Raw genomic sequence first — 17,346 nt, forward strand, 5'->3', positions numbered from 1 at the left:
ATTTTGAGGTCTCAAAACCTGACCTGAAAATTATCATTCTGTTGCAATATTTGCATTGTTTCTGTTTTGCTGGCTGTGCAACTCTACGAGCTCTCTCTTCTTATCTTAGTTAATACTAACGTGTACACAAGCAAGTAGAAGGAGGAGAATTGTGGATTGAATTTGGATTTGTTCATTTGTTGATGGTTTCTCAATGAAAAAAACTCTGAGCTAATTAATTTCTCAGCATCTGTCTTGGGATGCACTTGACTTTGGCCATCAGATGTGTCATGACAGAACTTTCAGTGTAACACATGACTTGGAGTGAAACTGCCTAACTAGACGAGACAGAAAATTCTCATTTAGTGCCAGAGTTCAGACTAGAATCAGGTTGTTCTTAAAACTTTACTTTTCTTCCTCATTATAGGGGTCAAACTCCTGCTGAATCTGACTTTCAAGTGCTTGAAATTGCCCGGAAACTGGAGATGTATGGCATCAGATTCCACCTTGCCTCAGACCGTGAGGGCACCAAAATCAATCTGGCAGTTTCACACATGGGTGTGCTGGTGTTCCAGGTATGGCAAGGATGGCAGACTGTCTGTCCTTTAGCATGTCTTGGACTAAATCTCTCATTTTTAAAATCAGGTGTCTCTGATGTCTTGAAAATTTAACATGTTCTATGGTCAAGGAGTGTCATTTAAGCCTCCAAAATAGTGTTTAGTGCAGCTTATTCTTGTGCAGAGGATCAAAACCAAGTGACAGTAAAGTAGAGAGGCTTTGTTTGAAGTTGTGTGTGGTCAGAGAAAATCATCAATTCATTTGGAACAGCTCAGGGACAGGTCTGTCATCTTGGTATTTTGGTTTGGTTTCTCTTCTTTTAATATTCCAGTGGATTTTTGCTGGGATATTGTTGCTCTTATTGTATAGGAATGCTGATTGATTGGGGGCATTAGTGTTGGAGGGACCAATTAGTGTTACTATGTCAGAATCCTGTTTATGAATACAATGATAGGGTTTTCCTCTCCCCAAAACACAGATGCAGCTGATTTACTGAAATATTTCCTTTTAGGTGCTCAGCTGTGTCTTACCTGTTCTTTGGTTAATGTGGGGCAGCTTCTTTTGGAGGTGCATCAGCCACTGCAGTCCTGCAATTCCTCTCAGACTGCTTAGTGGCCTCTCTTGTTCAAGGGAATATTGTCACCAGAACTAAAAATCCAGGTGGATGTGTCTATATACTCACAACAGAATTTTGTTTGGTAAAAGTCTCTGCTTTTCTGAAACTTCTGCTAACATTTAATCATTCTCTTTTTAATTCAGGGTAACACGAAAATCAATACCTTCAACTGGTCCAAGGTCCGTAAACTGAGCTTCAAGAGGAAAAGATTCCTTATTAAGCTTCACCCAGAGGTCTGTGTAACTTTTACTGTAATATAGACTGGTCAGTATTGGAAAAAAATCCCTGTGCTTCAATTTATAATGAATATTTCTGGAGTTTGTGATTTTATAAAAGAGCCTCAGTGGGCAGGCTTGGCTGCATCAGAGTGTAAATCTTTCCTTTCTCACCCCACAACTTAGGATCTTTAGGGTTTGTGTTTCGGTCTCAGCTTATCCTTGACACAAGCTTGCACATGTATAAATGTAAGACAGAAAAATATTACTGGACTCCAGTATTTGGTGCCTCCTGTCTCAGTACTTCTACTTTGAAAAAGTTGCATCCAGGTTCTTGGTTCAAATGAGAATTATCTGATACACCTCAGGTAGGAATAGGTGGCTGAAACTATATTGTTGTAGCTTAATTTTAAGGATGGTTGATTACTCTTGTTTCATCTTTTCTATACATCTCTGTAGCACAAGTATTATTTTTTATACTTTATACTGATTTACAGTAGATGTTTTTGATTGCAGATATCATCAAAATTGTTGCTTCCATGCTGGATGACTAGATTGCATTCAATGTTTAATTTATGTTAAAATAGAGGAAAAAACCAACTTTGGGCATAATATAATTTCATGTATCGAGGATACCTGAAACAGGATACACTGTCTGCTCACGTAGCAATGTGTCTCACAAAGAGACCCTCAGAAATTTCATGTGATAACTGTGCCATGATATATGCAGCATTTTCCAGTTTTGTCTAAATTTCCAGGAGATAAACATCAGAACTCCTAAAAAAGGAATAGTATTTTGAAATAGCTAGTATTTCACTTAAATAATTCTATTTCTTTGAAATTTCTAAAGGTGGGTTATATTGAACATGTTTCTAAAGTCAAGTGCTTTTTAAACACTTTTACAGTTTCAAGGTAAGCAAACATTTTTGACAGCTATTAAATAATTTTTAACTGCATTCAGAGCCACTCCCACTGTTTTAAGGCAGATGAGAGGTGACTGCAAAATCCTGCATCTTGCTGGAGTTCAGCTTTTTTGCTGGCACACATTTGTGCTTTCTTTTTCTCCTTACTGTCATTTTAGGTGCTACTGAACTTCTATTTATTTTTTTTTTTTTTTTTTTTTTTCCCCAGGGCCCATATCAAGATACATTGGAGTTTCTTTTGGGAAGTAGGGATGAATGTAAAAACTTCTGGAAAATCTGTGTTGAGTATCACACATTCTTTAGGCTCTTTGACCAGCCAAAGCCAAAAGCTAAAGCAGTGTTCTTCACCAGAGGGTCATCATTCAGATACAGGTAGGGAGAAACACAGCACACTCATTGTGTTTTAGAAAAAGAGATGAAAAGAAAAAGTATTCTAAAGACATCCCATCTCTAATGCTCCTCCCCTGTGTTTGATAACCTTTGTACTTCTGTGGGTTCACAGTGGACGAACACAGAAGCAGCTAGTGGATTATATTAAGGACAGTGGGATGAAGAGAACCCCATATGAAAGGTAAGATGAAATAAATAGCTTTGGAAGGCAAAACATAGCTGAGACTTTCACAGTGCCCTTATTGCCTACATTTCAGTGTTTTTATACTGCTTGGAGGCAGACTCATTCTCAAATTTAAGGTAGCTAAACTAAAATATAAAAAAATTAGTATTTTGTGATGATATAAGAAGCTTAGGAAGGTTTTGGCACCATGTTTTGATGTCTCTGGACAATGTGTGGCTTAGCTGTCTGAAAGTTCAGCACCTACTGAAGATTCTTTGATGTTAATGAGGACTTGTCTGTGCCACTGTAGCTGCAATCAGCCAGTGGCAGAGCACATAATGGAACTTGGGATCTGCAAGTTTGAAACTGTGACCTTAAATACTCAATTGTTTCTAAACACATAAATATATAAATTAAGACCATGCATTTTCATTATGAAATTGATTTTTTTTCCTTGCTTGAATCTAAGGCTGTTCTGTCTACATGAGGGAAACTCCTCCTACTCCAAATCTTAATCCAAACTACGTGTGGGAAACTCTAATTCCTAATCCAAAAGATTATAGAGAACTAATAGGTATTTTTTTAAAATTTGCATTAATCTACTATTAATAAATATTGTTAATGTCTCAGACTCCAGTTGAGCACTTCTTCTATTTGAAAAATTGATTTTCTATTTAATTATTGATGTAGAATGGATCTAACATGAGCATAATGCAGGATACCACTTTTTGGAGTCTAACATACAAAATTTTGTATGGATGACTGAACTAGTAAAAATTTGTACAATTGTTACAGATTAGCTCATTCTGGTTCTGAAGTCATTCTTCTGTAGATGTTTATAATAATGGCAAAGGATGGAGTTAAACTGAAATGTACTGTTGAGTATTCAGTTAGTATTCAGCCCCAAACTGTTCCTGAAGTCTCCTTCAGGGGTACCAAGAGATCCCCACCAGCCAAGAGGTGGTTGGTCTCTTCTCCCAGGTAACAAATGACAGGACAAGAGGAAATGGTTTCAAGGTGTGCCATGAGAAGTTTGGTTGGATACTGGAAGAATTTCTTCACTGAAAGACTGGGCAGGCACTGGCTCAGGCTGCCCAGGGAAGTGTTGGAGTCATTATCCATGGAGATGTTTGAAAAATGTGGAGATAAAGCACTTGGGGACATAGGTTACTGTTTGGTGAAGAGTTGGACTTGGTGTTGGAGGTCTTTTCCAATCTTAGTGGTTCTCTGATTCTGTGAATGATCTGGATCTGGCTTTATTCCATTTTTGTACATTTCTTACTCTTGCATCATTTAATTTACAACTCTTTTTACCTTTTAAAATTTGAACTAGTTATTAACAAAACACAATAAAATAGAGCTTGAGATATTTCTGTTGGCTACTGGCATGGCCATAAGTGCTGGGGGAAGAATCAGGCTGATGCATGTCTTGGATGCTGACAGACTGCTCTGTTCCACAGGAGGCACAGCAAGGTCAGAGCATCCACTCGCACCTCCAACACAGACGTGCCAAAGCAGGTCAGTTCTGCAGCACTCTTGGAGTTGTGTTCAGGGGCATGGACAAACAACTTTCTGAGGTGATAGTGAAGGGGTCAGCTCATCAGAGTTGCTGCCACTGTTTGCTCTTTGTCTGGCTTCACAGTCCTTTTTGTTGGTGTTGCTGATTTGACAGTTGTTGCCAGTGGAGTGTGAAGCGAGTAATATTTTACTCAAGGTTCCACTGAACCGAAAATTAAGTGTTGGACTTTCTAGTATTTTGTTATTTCAGAGGATTAGTTGATCTCCAGGTACTCTCTGACTGCTCTCTGGCAGTCTCAAAGCTGTTCTAAGATGCCTTCTGCAGGACACAACATGAAACAATAATTTTGCTGAATGCTCTTGTGTTACATCGGAGAGGTTAAGGAAACATCGCAGAATTTCACTGTCATTTTGTTGTTTTTCTTTGTAGATGCTTGTTCAGCTATAAAATACATACCTTTAACTTTCCATCCAGTTATCAGAATTAAGGAAAAAAACCTTGCCTTTTACATGGGCTGCTGGATCAGGTTATGTGCAGTGTCTACTATAAAGTGAGCTCCTGTGGAAGATACGGATGTAATTGGATGTTACATTTGTTTTTATGTATTGCAAAAGCCTTGTTATCTGTTGTGTTTCTGCTTTTTTTTTCCCCCTTTTAGAGTGTCCCATTCACTGAGGGCTTGAGAACTCCAGGGTCTCCTGCCTCAACAGCTGCCCCCTTCCACTCGGGTCACTCCTTGGCCAGTCCTACTTCTATCCTGCCCATGTTTGCTGAACCCAGCCCTTTCTCCTTGGAGCCCCGAGCATCCTACACCAGGAATCCAGACAAAGCCACTGCAGCACCAGTGGAAGAAGCGGGGAGGAAGCTGATGCAGCAGCCTGGATCTCCCGTGCTCCAAGGTGTTGGGTTTGGTAGTGTTGCAGGAAACTGTGACCCGTCTTGTCCTGTTGTTGAGAGTGGTTGCGGTGTAGATGTAGATGTAGAGAGGAGTAGTAAGGCAAGCAGGGTTACTGGTTGTAAAAATGACAATGATGAGGATGACTTTACCACAGGTGTGTTCATTGCTGAAAAAGAGCAGCAGCGTGGCAGCCGAGGTGCCCCTCTTTTCACACTGACAAATTCTCAGTTACAGGTGTCAGAGGAGTTTATTGATGACGACCCAGCAGAAATGTCCTTTTTTGCTGGGGGCTCTGAGGCATTTTCCTATGTGTACAGTGGGTTAGAATTAAAGAGCTCTGAGTCAGCAGGTTTAACTGCAGATGCCCTCCAGCAAAACACAGTCTCTGCTCAGTCGAGCCCTGACAGGTACTCAACGGAGGCGGTGGATATGAACATGGAAGAGGAGTTTGAATTTGAAGAAGGCAGCGATTTCAACGGCAACGAGAGGCCGTCAGATACCTCGGAGCTGTTTGAGGTGAAAGCCCAGGCAAGCAGAATGCAGAGCCTGCTGAGCCCCTCAGAAACCAGCTCCCTGATCAACAACCGCTCGGAGAGCAGCTCCCTCAACAACCTGCCTCTGAATGGCACCTGCTCCCTGCACACCTACGGCTCTGCCAACCACTCGGAGGCCAGCTCCATGCTCAACTTCCCCGCCTGCTCCGTGCGCTCCGAGTCCAGCTCCGCCTTCCAGTTCACGGACATCATCGACCAGCTGGAGCAGCTCAGCTGCCCTCCCACCACCACTGAGGACTCCAGCAGCACAGACACTGACTCCTGGGACTCAGGAACAGCTGCACCTCTGGATGTCAACCTGTTCTTTAGCAACCCCTTTGCTCAAACCACCGGGGACAGCTACGCCTTTGACTTTCAGAATAATTTAAAAAATCTCACGCAAGAAGACTGGACAGAGAAGTCACAAATCAACTGATTTGTCTTGATTTTTGTGATGGATCCCTTGTGCTTTTCAGGCTTATCAGTCCAGTGGCTGGATTTTAAATCACATAACATGGTTGATTTTTAATTTTTTTTTTTAATCTGTGTGCCAATGTTCCATGTCCCTCAAGGCGTCCAAGTTTTGGTGCTGTGTTTCTGTGAATCACACTACATCAAGAATGGGTTGTCATAGACTACAATGTTAAATGGAGAGGTTTAATGGAAAATACTACATTTAGCAAAAAGCACTAATTTCAGAGAATTTTAAGTATCAGCTGGTTCATGCAGACATCACAACTTACAGTGTACTGAAGGATTTCTTCGGCTTTAAACATATTTGTGAGAGTCTCATATAATAGGCTGTTCCTCCAAGATCCAAATAAAACAGTTACTTTTGCACATGCTTGTTAACCAACAGCTGAATCCACTAAATTGCCTGTTTTCCTGTGCTGTAGCAGGATCCTAATTTTGTGTTTTTGTTTCCATAATCAAAAAAACCTGAACAATCTTCAAATCATCTCTGAAGGACAGTGTTAAAATACCAACCTATGCAACACATCTGTGGTATGCTTTGAAGAACAAATATCCTATACCTACCTACCTTTGTAAGGTAGTTTGGAAGAGGGAACGTGTATACAACCAAATGGAAATAACAGTTTCCAAACTTCTCATGAAGACAAGCTTATTTACTGGCTTCCAGATTCTTCAGCAGTTTTGCAGCAGTTTGGAGACATAGACTATAAAAGCACTTAATCCCCATCACATTTCCTTTCTCATTATTAATCACTCTGCATAAAAATGCTCACAAATTGATTCAGAAAAGTGTCCTGTATCTGTGGAGGACAGCTGGTGGTAAACCTTGGTGTTAGCTTTAACTTTTTTTTTTTTTTTTTTTTTTTTAATATGGACTGTATTCAGAAAAATACTGTAATTTTTCTGAGAAATTGAGTTTTTAGGAGAGGTAAATACTATAGACAACAGTTAGAGCTTCAGGGCTTTTGTAAATTCTTCTAGACAGGTGACTTTGATGTGAGACTTGAGTTGTAAGTTTGGAGGTGTAATGGAAAAGACAACTGAATTGTTGCTTAACTGGTCACATTTAATTTAGCAACATTTATTGAGGTGAAACAACAAAAGTTGCAAAATGTCCTTCCCAACTAACATGGACTGTGGGGTTCAAATTCTGAACTTGAGCTTGTAAGAGCATTTTTTAGACTATATGCAAGCAAGAATGGGAAATCCATAACACCTGACCCAAATCTTGTGATGGAAAGGATCATCTTTTCAGCCACTTGGTTTGGGGTTCCCTTCTGCCCAGTTTTCAGTCCTCTACAGAGAGAATGCTGTGCTAATACAGTTGCCTCCAAAAGAAGCAGCTTAGTTACAAACATAACTTTATGGTCAATATTATTGCTACTAGTTTAAATATGGTCTTGGTATATCATTAAAGACCTTCATTGTTTACTCAAACATTTAAAAATACTATTATTTCTCAAAATTCTGGTAACTAAAACTTCAATGGAATACTTTTCAGGCAGAACTCGAGGAGGTAAAACCTCCTTTAGTCACCCATTCCTTCCAGGTTAGTTTTACCAAGGGATAACTATTGTGCACAGTGCTTGCTTTTATCTTGTGTTTGAGTGGAATGTGTGTTGTCCTGTGAGAAACCTGTCCCTTTCCAGCAGCACATTTAGAACAAAATACTAGCTCAGACCTCCAGTAATGCACAAAAAGGTGCTCTGTTTTTTTTTTTTTTTTTTCTATATGCTACTTTGATTTTATTTCTTTCTTGTTGAATGTGTGTTCTGGCTCTTTGTGGAACTTTATTCAGGCCTGTGGAGATGATGTTGTGGGTGTGTGGTGTGATATTTTGAAACAGGAGTTGGTGGAGGTCTGCAGTGGTGTGAGAGCTGGTTCCTTGAAGTATGTTTTTGGGTGATTTGTCTGATTCCTTCCCAGAATGAGCTACTTTATGTAACCTAAGGAAGAAAAAGAAAATCAACAAAAAGGCAGAATTCTGTCTGCAAACTCTATAACAGGTGGTAACATCAGGGACAAGTATATAGCTCAAGATGTAGAGAAAGGCTGTTGATATCTTTGATCTTTTGAAAAGAGAATCAGGATTCAGCTATTACATGTAACTGTGTCTGCCTCTGTTTCATGTCCTGTGCCTGTGCCTCAATTGCAAGCATTCATTTAAATGTGTTAGAATAGGGAATAAATCCAGCTAAATTCTCTTAGTTTTCAAAAGAACTTGGGAAAAAGCTGCCTGTATTTTCAAAGTACAGGCTTGCCAATTTGCCTTCTTGCACCATAGTTTGAAAAGGCATTTTAAATGTTTTTCTTCCTGTATTTTTAACTGTGTGGATCTTTTCTTGGCAGTTCTAACTCTCAGGGATTCTCTTTTTTTAAAGAAAGCAATAATATTCTTAATGTAGTGCCCCTTTTGTTTTCCAAAGGAATGGTAGTGACTAGGATTTCAGTCTTCTACCTTGGGGCAAGTTGTGTGGATCAAGAGGTGAGGAAGAGGTGAGGGGAGCTTTGACCCTGGTACAGATCTGTTTAGATGAAGTTTTCAGGTACAGACTGAGAGTTCAGAGCTGCTGCTGTGCCCTGTTTTTGTTCTGTCTGTGCTCTGGCTGACTGACAGCATAGAGCTGTCATGGTTTCCTCCTGTGCTTCACTTGGTTTCCAAAGCTCTATTGCTTCTGAGGATATCTTTGCATGCTGAGCTGTGTTGTTTTGTTCAAGATTTCCCAGACAGATACAAAACAGCAGAAAATTTGGTTCAGAAGTAGAGTTTTTTTAATAAGAAGAAAGCTGTGAGCCAAGGCTTTTCATCATTTCCTTCAGTGATGTGAGTTCAGATTCACTTTCTGGTAGAGATGGAGAGAAAACCAGGTGCCCTCAAAGGAGTGTGGCAGCTCAGACCTTCTCAGGGAGCTCGAGCCCCATGTGTGGGTTATTTCAGTGCAGTGGAGCTGGGGCTGTCTCCTGAGGTGGCAGGAGAAAGTGAGACAAGAAATGTCTTTCCCTGCTCTTTCCCCCTCATTTATTTTTGGGTAGCATGAGGGGAGTGGTGAACTGGAGACCAACATGGTCCTGAGTCCTGGCAATGCCACTTACCTCCAGCATTATTCCCTGGGGTTTCTTTTATTTTCTTGCTACAGTGTTGATTTCTGCTTATTTCCTGAGAACACAAGTTTTCCTTTCATGAAGGTGAGTGATGAGCTGGCAGTGTGAGAGCCAGGAGCTTTCCAGACCCTAAGCAGTGACCTCTGCTGTGGGAACCACACTGCATGGAAAACAGGGAAAATGACTTAAGAAAAATGGCAAGATGAAGAAGATCTTTGTCACATGTAAGAAAGCAGCATTTGAGGAGCTGTGCTAGAGCAGAAAAAACCTAGGTGTGAACTTTGTGAGTCTGGTTGTCCCCCTGGCTCCTCCCAGTGCAGGGACATCCCTGCACGTTTGCTTTGTGCCTCCCACCCCGTGGGGAGCTGGGCACACACAGGTACGAACATTTCTGACTGTGCTTTTCCAGTAGGAGATCCACAGGGGTTTCCAGGTGTGTTCTCCTGGAAAGGCTGGCCTGGAACAGAGACTAGACAGAGCAAAAGGAACAAAATAGGGATTTATTGGAAGGATACACCTTGGGCAGTGCAAGAACTTGGCTGGGGCTACACCCACATCAAATCCAAGGTGGATCCTGGTCACGAGTTTTTACACTTTTAAAAGTTTTGGTTCATTTACATATTGGGGTCAGTTATCCAGCCACAGCCCCAGGCTATGGAGTCTCAGCCCCCTTTCCTTCACTGATGTTTCTGCTTTTTGGGTACCAGTTGTCCTTGATTCTCTAGCTAGGAAGGGATTGTTTTGTCAAACTCCCCTGTGAAGAGAACTTACTAACACCTAATATGAAGTTTGAGTTACACACTAAGCAGCAGAGATTCTGAAAAATATGAAAACTAAACCCCAAGGCATTCTGCTTCCACGCAGTGCAGCCAGCAGCTTTTGCAGCACTTTTGGCTCAACAAAGGGAGTGTGCCAGGACTCTTTTTCCATCCTTCCACGGCTCTCTGTTCTGTTTCAGCAAACACAGGCAGCTGTAGGATGCATGCCAGTGTTAGTGGCTTTTCCCTGTGAGTCAGGCTGCTGGCCTTGGCTCTCTGCAGTGCTCAGCTGAATGTTGCAATGTGACTGAAAGAAAGCAAAATGGGAGCAATTCAATCTCCACCTGTACTTCTCTGTGTGTACTTACAACCCTTCTGATGCTTAAACACATTTATTAAATGTAAAGCACTACATCAGAGCATTTTTGATCATCATCTATGCAGTTAATGAAACTTAATTTGCACAAAACATGGGTCATGGAATATTCCCTGACCTATCCACCACCTGGTTAAGCTTTAAGTTTACTAACCTGTGTTATCTATTGTGTGTAGACTTTGTAATTTTAAAGTATTCATTAGTAAAGTAATACATGTTTTATATTCCCAGAACTTGCCATATTTTATCTTAGGGTGGAATAGGGCAATATATCAATCTACCCTCATCTTTCACTTTAATTTCCAGTAAATTTCAGAGTTGCTGAATAATCTGGATAAAACCAAGTATTGATCTCCTTTTTCCTGTGGTGGTTTGTTTTTTTTGTTTTTTTGTTTTTTTGGTTTTTTTTTTTTTTGTAATGTGGTCATAGGTGATTTTGTTTAAGGGATTATTATTTTGGGTTTTGGTTTTGGTTTTTTTTTTTTTTTTTTGGTTTTTTTTGTTTGTTTGTTTGTTTGTTTTTTTTTGGTGTCTTGGTATGGTTTGGTATTGGGGGTTTTGATTTGTTTGATATTTTTTTTTTTTTTTCCCTTTTGGTTTTTTTTTTTGGTGGTGGTAGATTTTGTCCAGTTGCAAGTCTTGGTAGGGGTAAGATTTTGTCAAGACACTAATAAAAATTATTCTGATTTTATGCTTTTTTTTGGTGCAAACCTGTCGGTAAGTCATTCCCATTATTGTCATTTTGCAAAATGTTCTAAGCCATAGTTACTCAGTACTGAATGAGTGTAATCACAGGTCTCAATGTAGTCCTTTAGCTGTCATTGCCTGTCATTTTTAGGGACTCTTACACCTCACTTGTCACAAGGGCTGTGTGTATATGTATGGCTGTACATATACATTCTCTGTCTAAAGTTGGGGAGACTTTAACCATAAAATCCTCTTAATTACCTGCCCATGGGCTCCCATAGGAGTACTCCAGTGGGTGAGCTGGAGGTTTGGAAGTTCAAATTTGGAGCATGATTAATTGAACATGGTCTGTGGGAAGGTTTCTTGTACATTTTCAAAACTCATAATGTTCCTCAGTTGCTGGAATCCCAAAATTCCTGTTTATCGGTACGTACAGGGGTACTGTGCCTTGGTTAGAGGGACTCCCCAGTTCCATAGGTGCTACTCTTGCCAGGAAAAGATTACATTCAAGCAAAGAGAGCTGGAATTTTTTAACTTTAATCTCTTGAATTTTATCTTTTATATGGTAAATGTTTATTGAATTATATGTTGGGATTTTGAGTATCTTTGTGTCTGTTCAGATTGCCAATTATGAACCTACAGATTTGTACTAATTCATAATTTTAATTGTTTATGCAATAAAACAAGGAAAACTTTGATATCAATGACAACATGGGCTTTTTAGCTTTATTTTTATTACCCTTACCTTTGAAATAGAATAAATATTTGTTCTCCTAGCCAAGGCAACTTATAGTTTTATTCCCAGCTTTGTCCACACAGCTTCCCCCTGTAGCATTATGTTGCAAATAGAGCACAATAGGCAAATGCTGGTGTGTGGGTTTCAAATTCCTGGTTTGTGCAGATCTTTTGCTTGGGGTACAAATGGGACTAGAAGCTCAGATTTCTTTGTAGGATGAATATTTATTGTGGTGACCTTTCCCTTGAGCACTCTCTCCTGTATATCTGTTTTTATTGGAAGATTTTTCTTTTTTGCTAACATAGCATGTGAAGGTGATTGCATGTTTTCTAGCTGCCAGGTTTTCCTTCAGGTGTCTGTGGCCCATGCCTAGGTGAATAATTTTCCCTGCAAACAGGGCTTTCACAAGGTGGAAAGGTGGCAAAAGAAGGGTGGTTCTTTGGGATTGTTTCATGATTTATGGGTGTCACCACCACGTGTAGATGTGACTTCACAGATACTCAGCACTGGGGCACATGCCAAGTGCTGTAAATGTGCTTTAATAATTCACCTGTACCTGTTTGAGGATAAAAAAAGAGATCTTTGAATTTAAAGTCTCTTGCATAGGTTATTTAGGCTCTTAGATAATTTTCAATTCTCTTATCTCTCAACTGTTTCTCATCTTTTTCCCAAATTTTTCTCATTTTTTTAAAGGAGAGGGAAAATCTGCTAGTTGTGATGTTTTTTTAATAAAGAAGATAGGAAAAATATCTAGGATTTTATTTGTAGTGCATCAACTTGCTAATGACTTCACTCTGGAAGTTAATACTGTGTAGTTTCACTCTAGAAATAATAATTTGGTCTGTGTATGTGATGGGTTCAGCAGGGCATTGGATGTAAGGGAGGTTCAGAGCAGGCTCCCACTGTCCTCTGGTCAGCCTCTGCAGGGCTTCAGCCTGAAAATAATCTCAGCTTTTGAAGCAGTAATAATAGCAATAATATAATAATTAAGTTATATCTTTAAAGGTTTTCTCTGAAATGCAAGAGACACTCTGATAAGGAGCTGTTGCTGACATTTGACCCTCACATAACCTTTGTCCATCCCATAATGCTCAGTTTATTGGGGTACTGTTTTAGTTGTCTGTCTTTTGAATTATTTCAAGCATCCAGGCATAAAGCTTATAGAACCTGTATTTTTTGTTTTGGCCAGCCTGTACACTCAAATCTGGCTTTCTGTGTAGGAATTGAATTTAGCTGAAGAATGGAAATATGTGCTGAAAAAAATCACTGGGAAGTGATGCCAAAAACTTGTTATCTTGTTATTCTGCTTGTTATCTCAGTGAAAATCAAATGGAGCCTGCTTCTACGTGGCCAATATTGCACAGTAGCTGTGGAGGATGTGCTCAGCATTCTCACCAGATTCTGTAGCTGTGCTCTGGCATAATACAGAGCTTTTGCAATGTTTCATTGATTAGGTTTTTTTAAATTTCTATTAGGTGTATAGTGGTCTTTATGAAACTGTGGGTTTGGTTGCTTAAGGATACTTTTTAAACTATGTAGTGTAACTAAGAAATATTAGTGTACTTTGAGTATGTGGAATGTTACACCAAGCTGATGCATTTTTGGATGCATTTGTGTGTGATGTGGAGGAATTTGTTGTGTACAGGATGCAGCCATGTCTGACTGTCTGGGCTACAGCACTGAATTCCCACATCACTGCATGGAGGCCTGGCTTGTGCTCACAGCATTTACAGACACAGATTTGGGATGTTTGTGTCAGTTGCAGAGAACAGATTTCCACTTCATGCAGAACACTGAAACACAGAAACACCCCTCTGAAAGAATAATCCCTTTTAATATAACTGGAGGATGCTGCCTGTGGGGAAGACCTCAGAGCACCAAGGTGTGATGTCAGAGGGAATCAGTCACATGTTTTGATCTTCACATCAATAATTCTGCCTAATTAGGAGTATTCTACATTGAACAGCAGTTGAATGGCTTCTCCCTTTACCATCCTTCTCTGTGAGAATGAGGAATTGCTGTACATCCTACCTGCTTGCCTGGAGTCCTCCTGTGCTGCTCTGGTGGAGAAGACTTGGGTTATGAGAATGAAAATTTCATTCCTCACCTGTAACATCATCTGCCAAGACACCATCACACTGAGCTTAGATCAAATATTTAATTAAACAAATGGTAGCCAAAAAGCTAACTTGAGCTGCTCTGTGACTTCTTATAGTCTATTCTTGGAAAAAAAAGACAAAAAAAAAAAAAAAGGGAGTGGCAGGACAAGAGGGAATGGCCTTAAGCTGAAGAAGGGAGATTTTAGATGGAGTAAATTCTTTCTTGTGAGGGTGGTTAGACCTGGCACTAAGAGAAGCTGTGGCTGCCCCATCCCTGGAAGTGTCCAAGGCCAGGCTGGACAGGGCTTGGAGCAACCTGGGATAGTGGAAGGTGTCCCTGCCCATGGCAGGGGTGGGATTGGGTGAGTTTTAGGGTCCCTTCCCACTCAATCCATTCTATGATTCTGTGAATGTGCCTCCCATTTTGCAATGTTTGCAATAATTTACTGGCCAGGTAAGAGGTAGAACAACCTAACTAAAAAAGCTTAGTTATATCCCTTTTGCTCCCACTGCATCTGAGCTTTCAGGCTGTCTGGTAGCAATTCAAGTTACAGATTCCAGAATTTGTTGCTACTTCATGTTAAATTCCAAGAACTTAAAGAAGCTCCTCACCCTGCAAACTCATTTGTTTGGGAGCTGGTTTTCTTCAGCATTCCTGGCATGTACAAGCAAACTTGTGCCTGGATAGATGAAACAAATACTTTTTTCATTGTTGCTTTCCTGGGATGATATTAGAAGCAATGTGAATGGACAAAATGCTCAGGGAGAAGCAGAAATCTGCTGCAGATTTGGTGCAGTAGTGTACAAATAGTTAACCCGGCAGCCTGGATGATCTGAATCTCTTCCAGGTGACCGAGTGCAGCTCTGTTTAGCTTCCTGCCTTTGTCCATGTGGAATTACAGCCTGGGGCTGCCTCGCCCTGCCTGTGCTTCCCAAGCCTGAGCAGCTGGCAGTCGAAAGCTCCCAACTCCTCCTGCAGCACCCATGACTGTGTGAGGAGATACTTGATATCCGAGGACTAATTTTTTTTTTTTTTTTTTTTTTTTAAAGCTTTTTTCGGTGATTTCTAGGTCAGGGAAATGATGATTTGGCAGTTTGGGGTTGGCTGTTGATTTCCCCATTTGTCTTTGGGCGGGTGGTTTAGCACTGGTGACACAACACATCCTGCTGGGGAGGCTTGGGAGGGTGTTTAACTTGTAGCTGCTTAAGTGCTGATACTTGTTTAGTTGCCTGATCTGAGAAAACTCATTTATTTATCACAGGGAAGATCAGAAAAAGAGTGTGTGATGTTAGGAGGAGTTATATGGGCGTAGTGTGTCTGTCACCTTCCTTTGGTCCAAAAAATCTGATCTTGAATGGTCACTCTCACCCCTGAGGAGGGTCTACATGGTGAAAAGAGGAGGCTTAAATTCACTCTAATGTGTCAGAAATCTCTAAAGGCTTCACAAAATAATAATTTAAAAAAATATGTTTAATAATCTAAAGCAAAGTGGTACCTGTTGCTTCTAACAGGTTTAGCTATGGGTTGTGTCTATCCAGCTAATACTCAGTGCTACAAAATTGTTTTCCTTGAGGTTATTCTGTTTGTATACCTAGAAAAGCTAGGAATTAAATTTTTATCATGTTCCCCCTTTGTATAGCAATAGGCTTTCCTTTCCCTTTGGATGAATTTTGGAGGTACCCTAATTTCTGAATGTATTTCATACTTTGTTTTTTGGAGTGGCAAGTCATGGAATAATTTGTCCTAGCTTTTCCCTGTGTTGAAAAGTAACTCTTGTATAGAAAAGCAAAAATTAAAAGCTGTATTCCTGTCCCTGCAGTATAACTCTGTGTTGTGAACTGTGCTGCTACTCAGCAGCATTTTTTTCCTTGACAATGAGCAATTTATCCTTCCCTTAACTGTGGTGGTCACTGTCTGTCCTTACTGCACTGCCCTATAACCTCTGGGATACAGGGAACACTCCCTTTACTTTGAGATACACACTGAAGTCTTTGGATTTGTGTGCCTTTTTGCTCTTTTTCTTTTACCTTTTAAAAATAATACAAGATTGCAATTCTGGTTTGCTGTAACAGTGGATAATCACCTTAATTTGTACTATCTTTGAAATAATTTTCTCTCCTTTTCCACTCCATTTTCTTGTTGTCTTCCCACCCAGGCCTCCCTGTGGACCATTCCCAGCTCTCCTCCTTTGTGCTGAAGAGTCCCCTAGGCTTGACCCCAGCCTTTCAGGTGAACTTGAATGCAGTCACTCAGGGCTCATCCCCTCTGCTGAGCCCTGTCCTCAGCGATGCTGGTGGGGCCAGGATAGACGAGGATGATGAAACAAAAAGGAAGGTAAGATCATAGAGCTGGGCAATGATGGGGCCATGTGGGAGCTGTGCTGGGCACTGAGGGTGCCAGGTGAGGAGCTGGGTGCCAAATGCTGATTGTTTTATTTATTCTGTTGGTGGCTGTGGCAGAACTCCAGTGCTGAAGGTTGGTTGGATGTGTTACACTCTTGTGGCAGGAGTCCCTGGTGCCCTCCTGGCATCCTCTTGTGTCCTCTTGCCATGTCCCTCTGTTTTAGCAGGAGCAGTGTGTCAGGGAACTGTGCTCAAAATCCACCTTTTGTACCCCAGAATGGAAACAAGTTCAGGTTAGATGTTAAGGAAAGGTTCTTCACCCCAATCCCCAGAACAGGCTCCCTTGGGAAGTGATCCAAAACCAAGCCTAACAAAGATCAAGGTATATCTGGATGATGCCCTAGTCATATGGTTTATTTTCAGGTGGATTTACAAGGAGTGGGGAACTGAACACAATCCTCAGAGATCCTAATTTGTTAATGTATAAGGTGTTTGTTTCCTGGTTTCCTTCCCATGCAGTCTCAACATGGTCTCATTGGTCCATCTCACCATATGTTGTTCCTCCAGGTCAAGTTTTCTGATCATAAGAGGACCTTTAGTGGGGTCCTGAGGTGTTCCCCTTGAACTGAGCTCAGTGTGAATTCTCTCACCTCCATTCCATCATGGGCTTGCTCAGCAGAGCTGACTGTGTTGTTGAAGTTGTCCACTCTGGCCTTGCAGAAGCTTGAGTCTCACTTTCTGGAAAGAGGGGGACAAAAACATCCCTGAGTTTTGCAGATGTAGTGAGTGTCAAACCAGGAACAGCCTGGGTCCTCAAGATGTGCTTATATCTAGGTACTGCTCCATGCCTGGGCTGTTCCCTCTCTGCCTACCTGTGGGCACTGGTTGCTTTAATCAGAGAGAGTTCCCCATGTGATGTGGGGTTTTCCTCAGCCCCATGTAGAGCTCAGGGTTTGCTGCATTTCTTCCAGCAGGAT

General features: G+C 40.9%; 1 protein-coding gene across 5 annotated transcripts in view; it reads left to right on the forward strand.

The window, feature by feature from the left end:
• Positions 1 to 17,346, forward strand: part of FARP2 (FERM, ARH/RhoGEF and pleckstrin domain protein 2) — a 75,204-nt gene that overhangs the window by 37,517 nt on the left and 20,341 nt on the right. For all 5 annotated transcript variants that reach the window (XM_056498368.1, XM_056498365.1, XM_056498370.1 and 2 more), the window contains exons 8-14: positions 407 to 554; positions 1,297 to 1,386; positions 2,500 to 2,663; positions 2,794 to 2,862; positions 4,305 to 4,362; positions 5,022 to 5,262; positions 16,183 to 16,361. In XM_056498368.1, the coding sequence (XP_056354343.1) occupies positions 407 to 554; positions 1,297 to 1,386; positions 2,500 to 2,663; positions 2,794 to 2,862; positions 4,305 to 4,362; positions 5,022 to 5,262; positions 16,183 to 16,361 (949 nt within the window). The remainder of the gene's footprint in view (positions 1 to 406; positions 555 to 1,296; positions 1,387 to 2,499; positions 2,664 to 2,793; positions 2,863 to 4,304; positions 4,363 to 5,021; positions 5,263 to 16,182; positions 16,362 to 17,346) is intronic.

This window comes from Oenanthe melanoleuca, chromosome 9 (genome assembly GCF_029582105.1).
Source record: "Oenanthe melanoleuca isolate GR-GAL-2019-014 chromosome 9, OMel1.0, whole genome shotgun sequence".
Lineage (NCBI taxonomy): Eukaryota > Metazoa > Chordata > Aves > Passeriformes > Muscicapidae > Oenanthe > Oenanthe melanoleuca.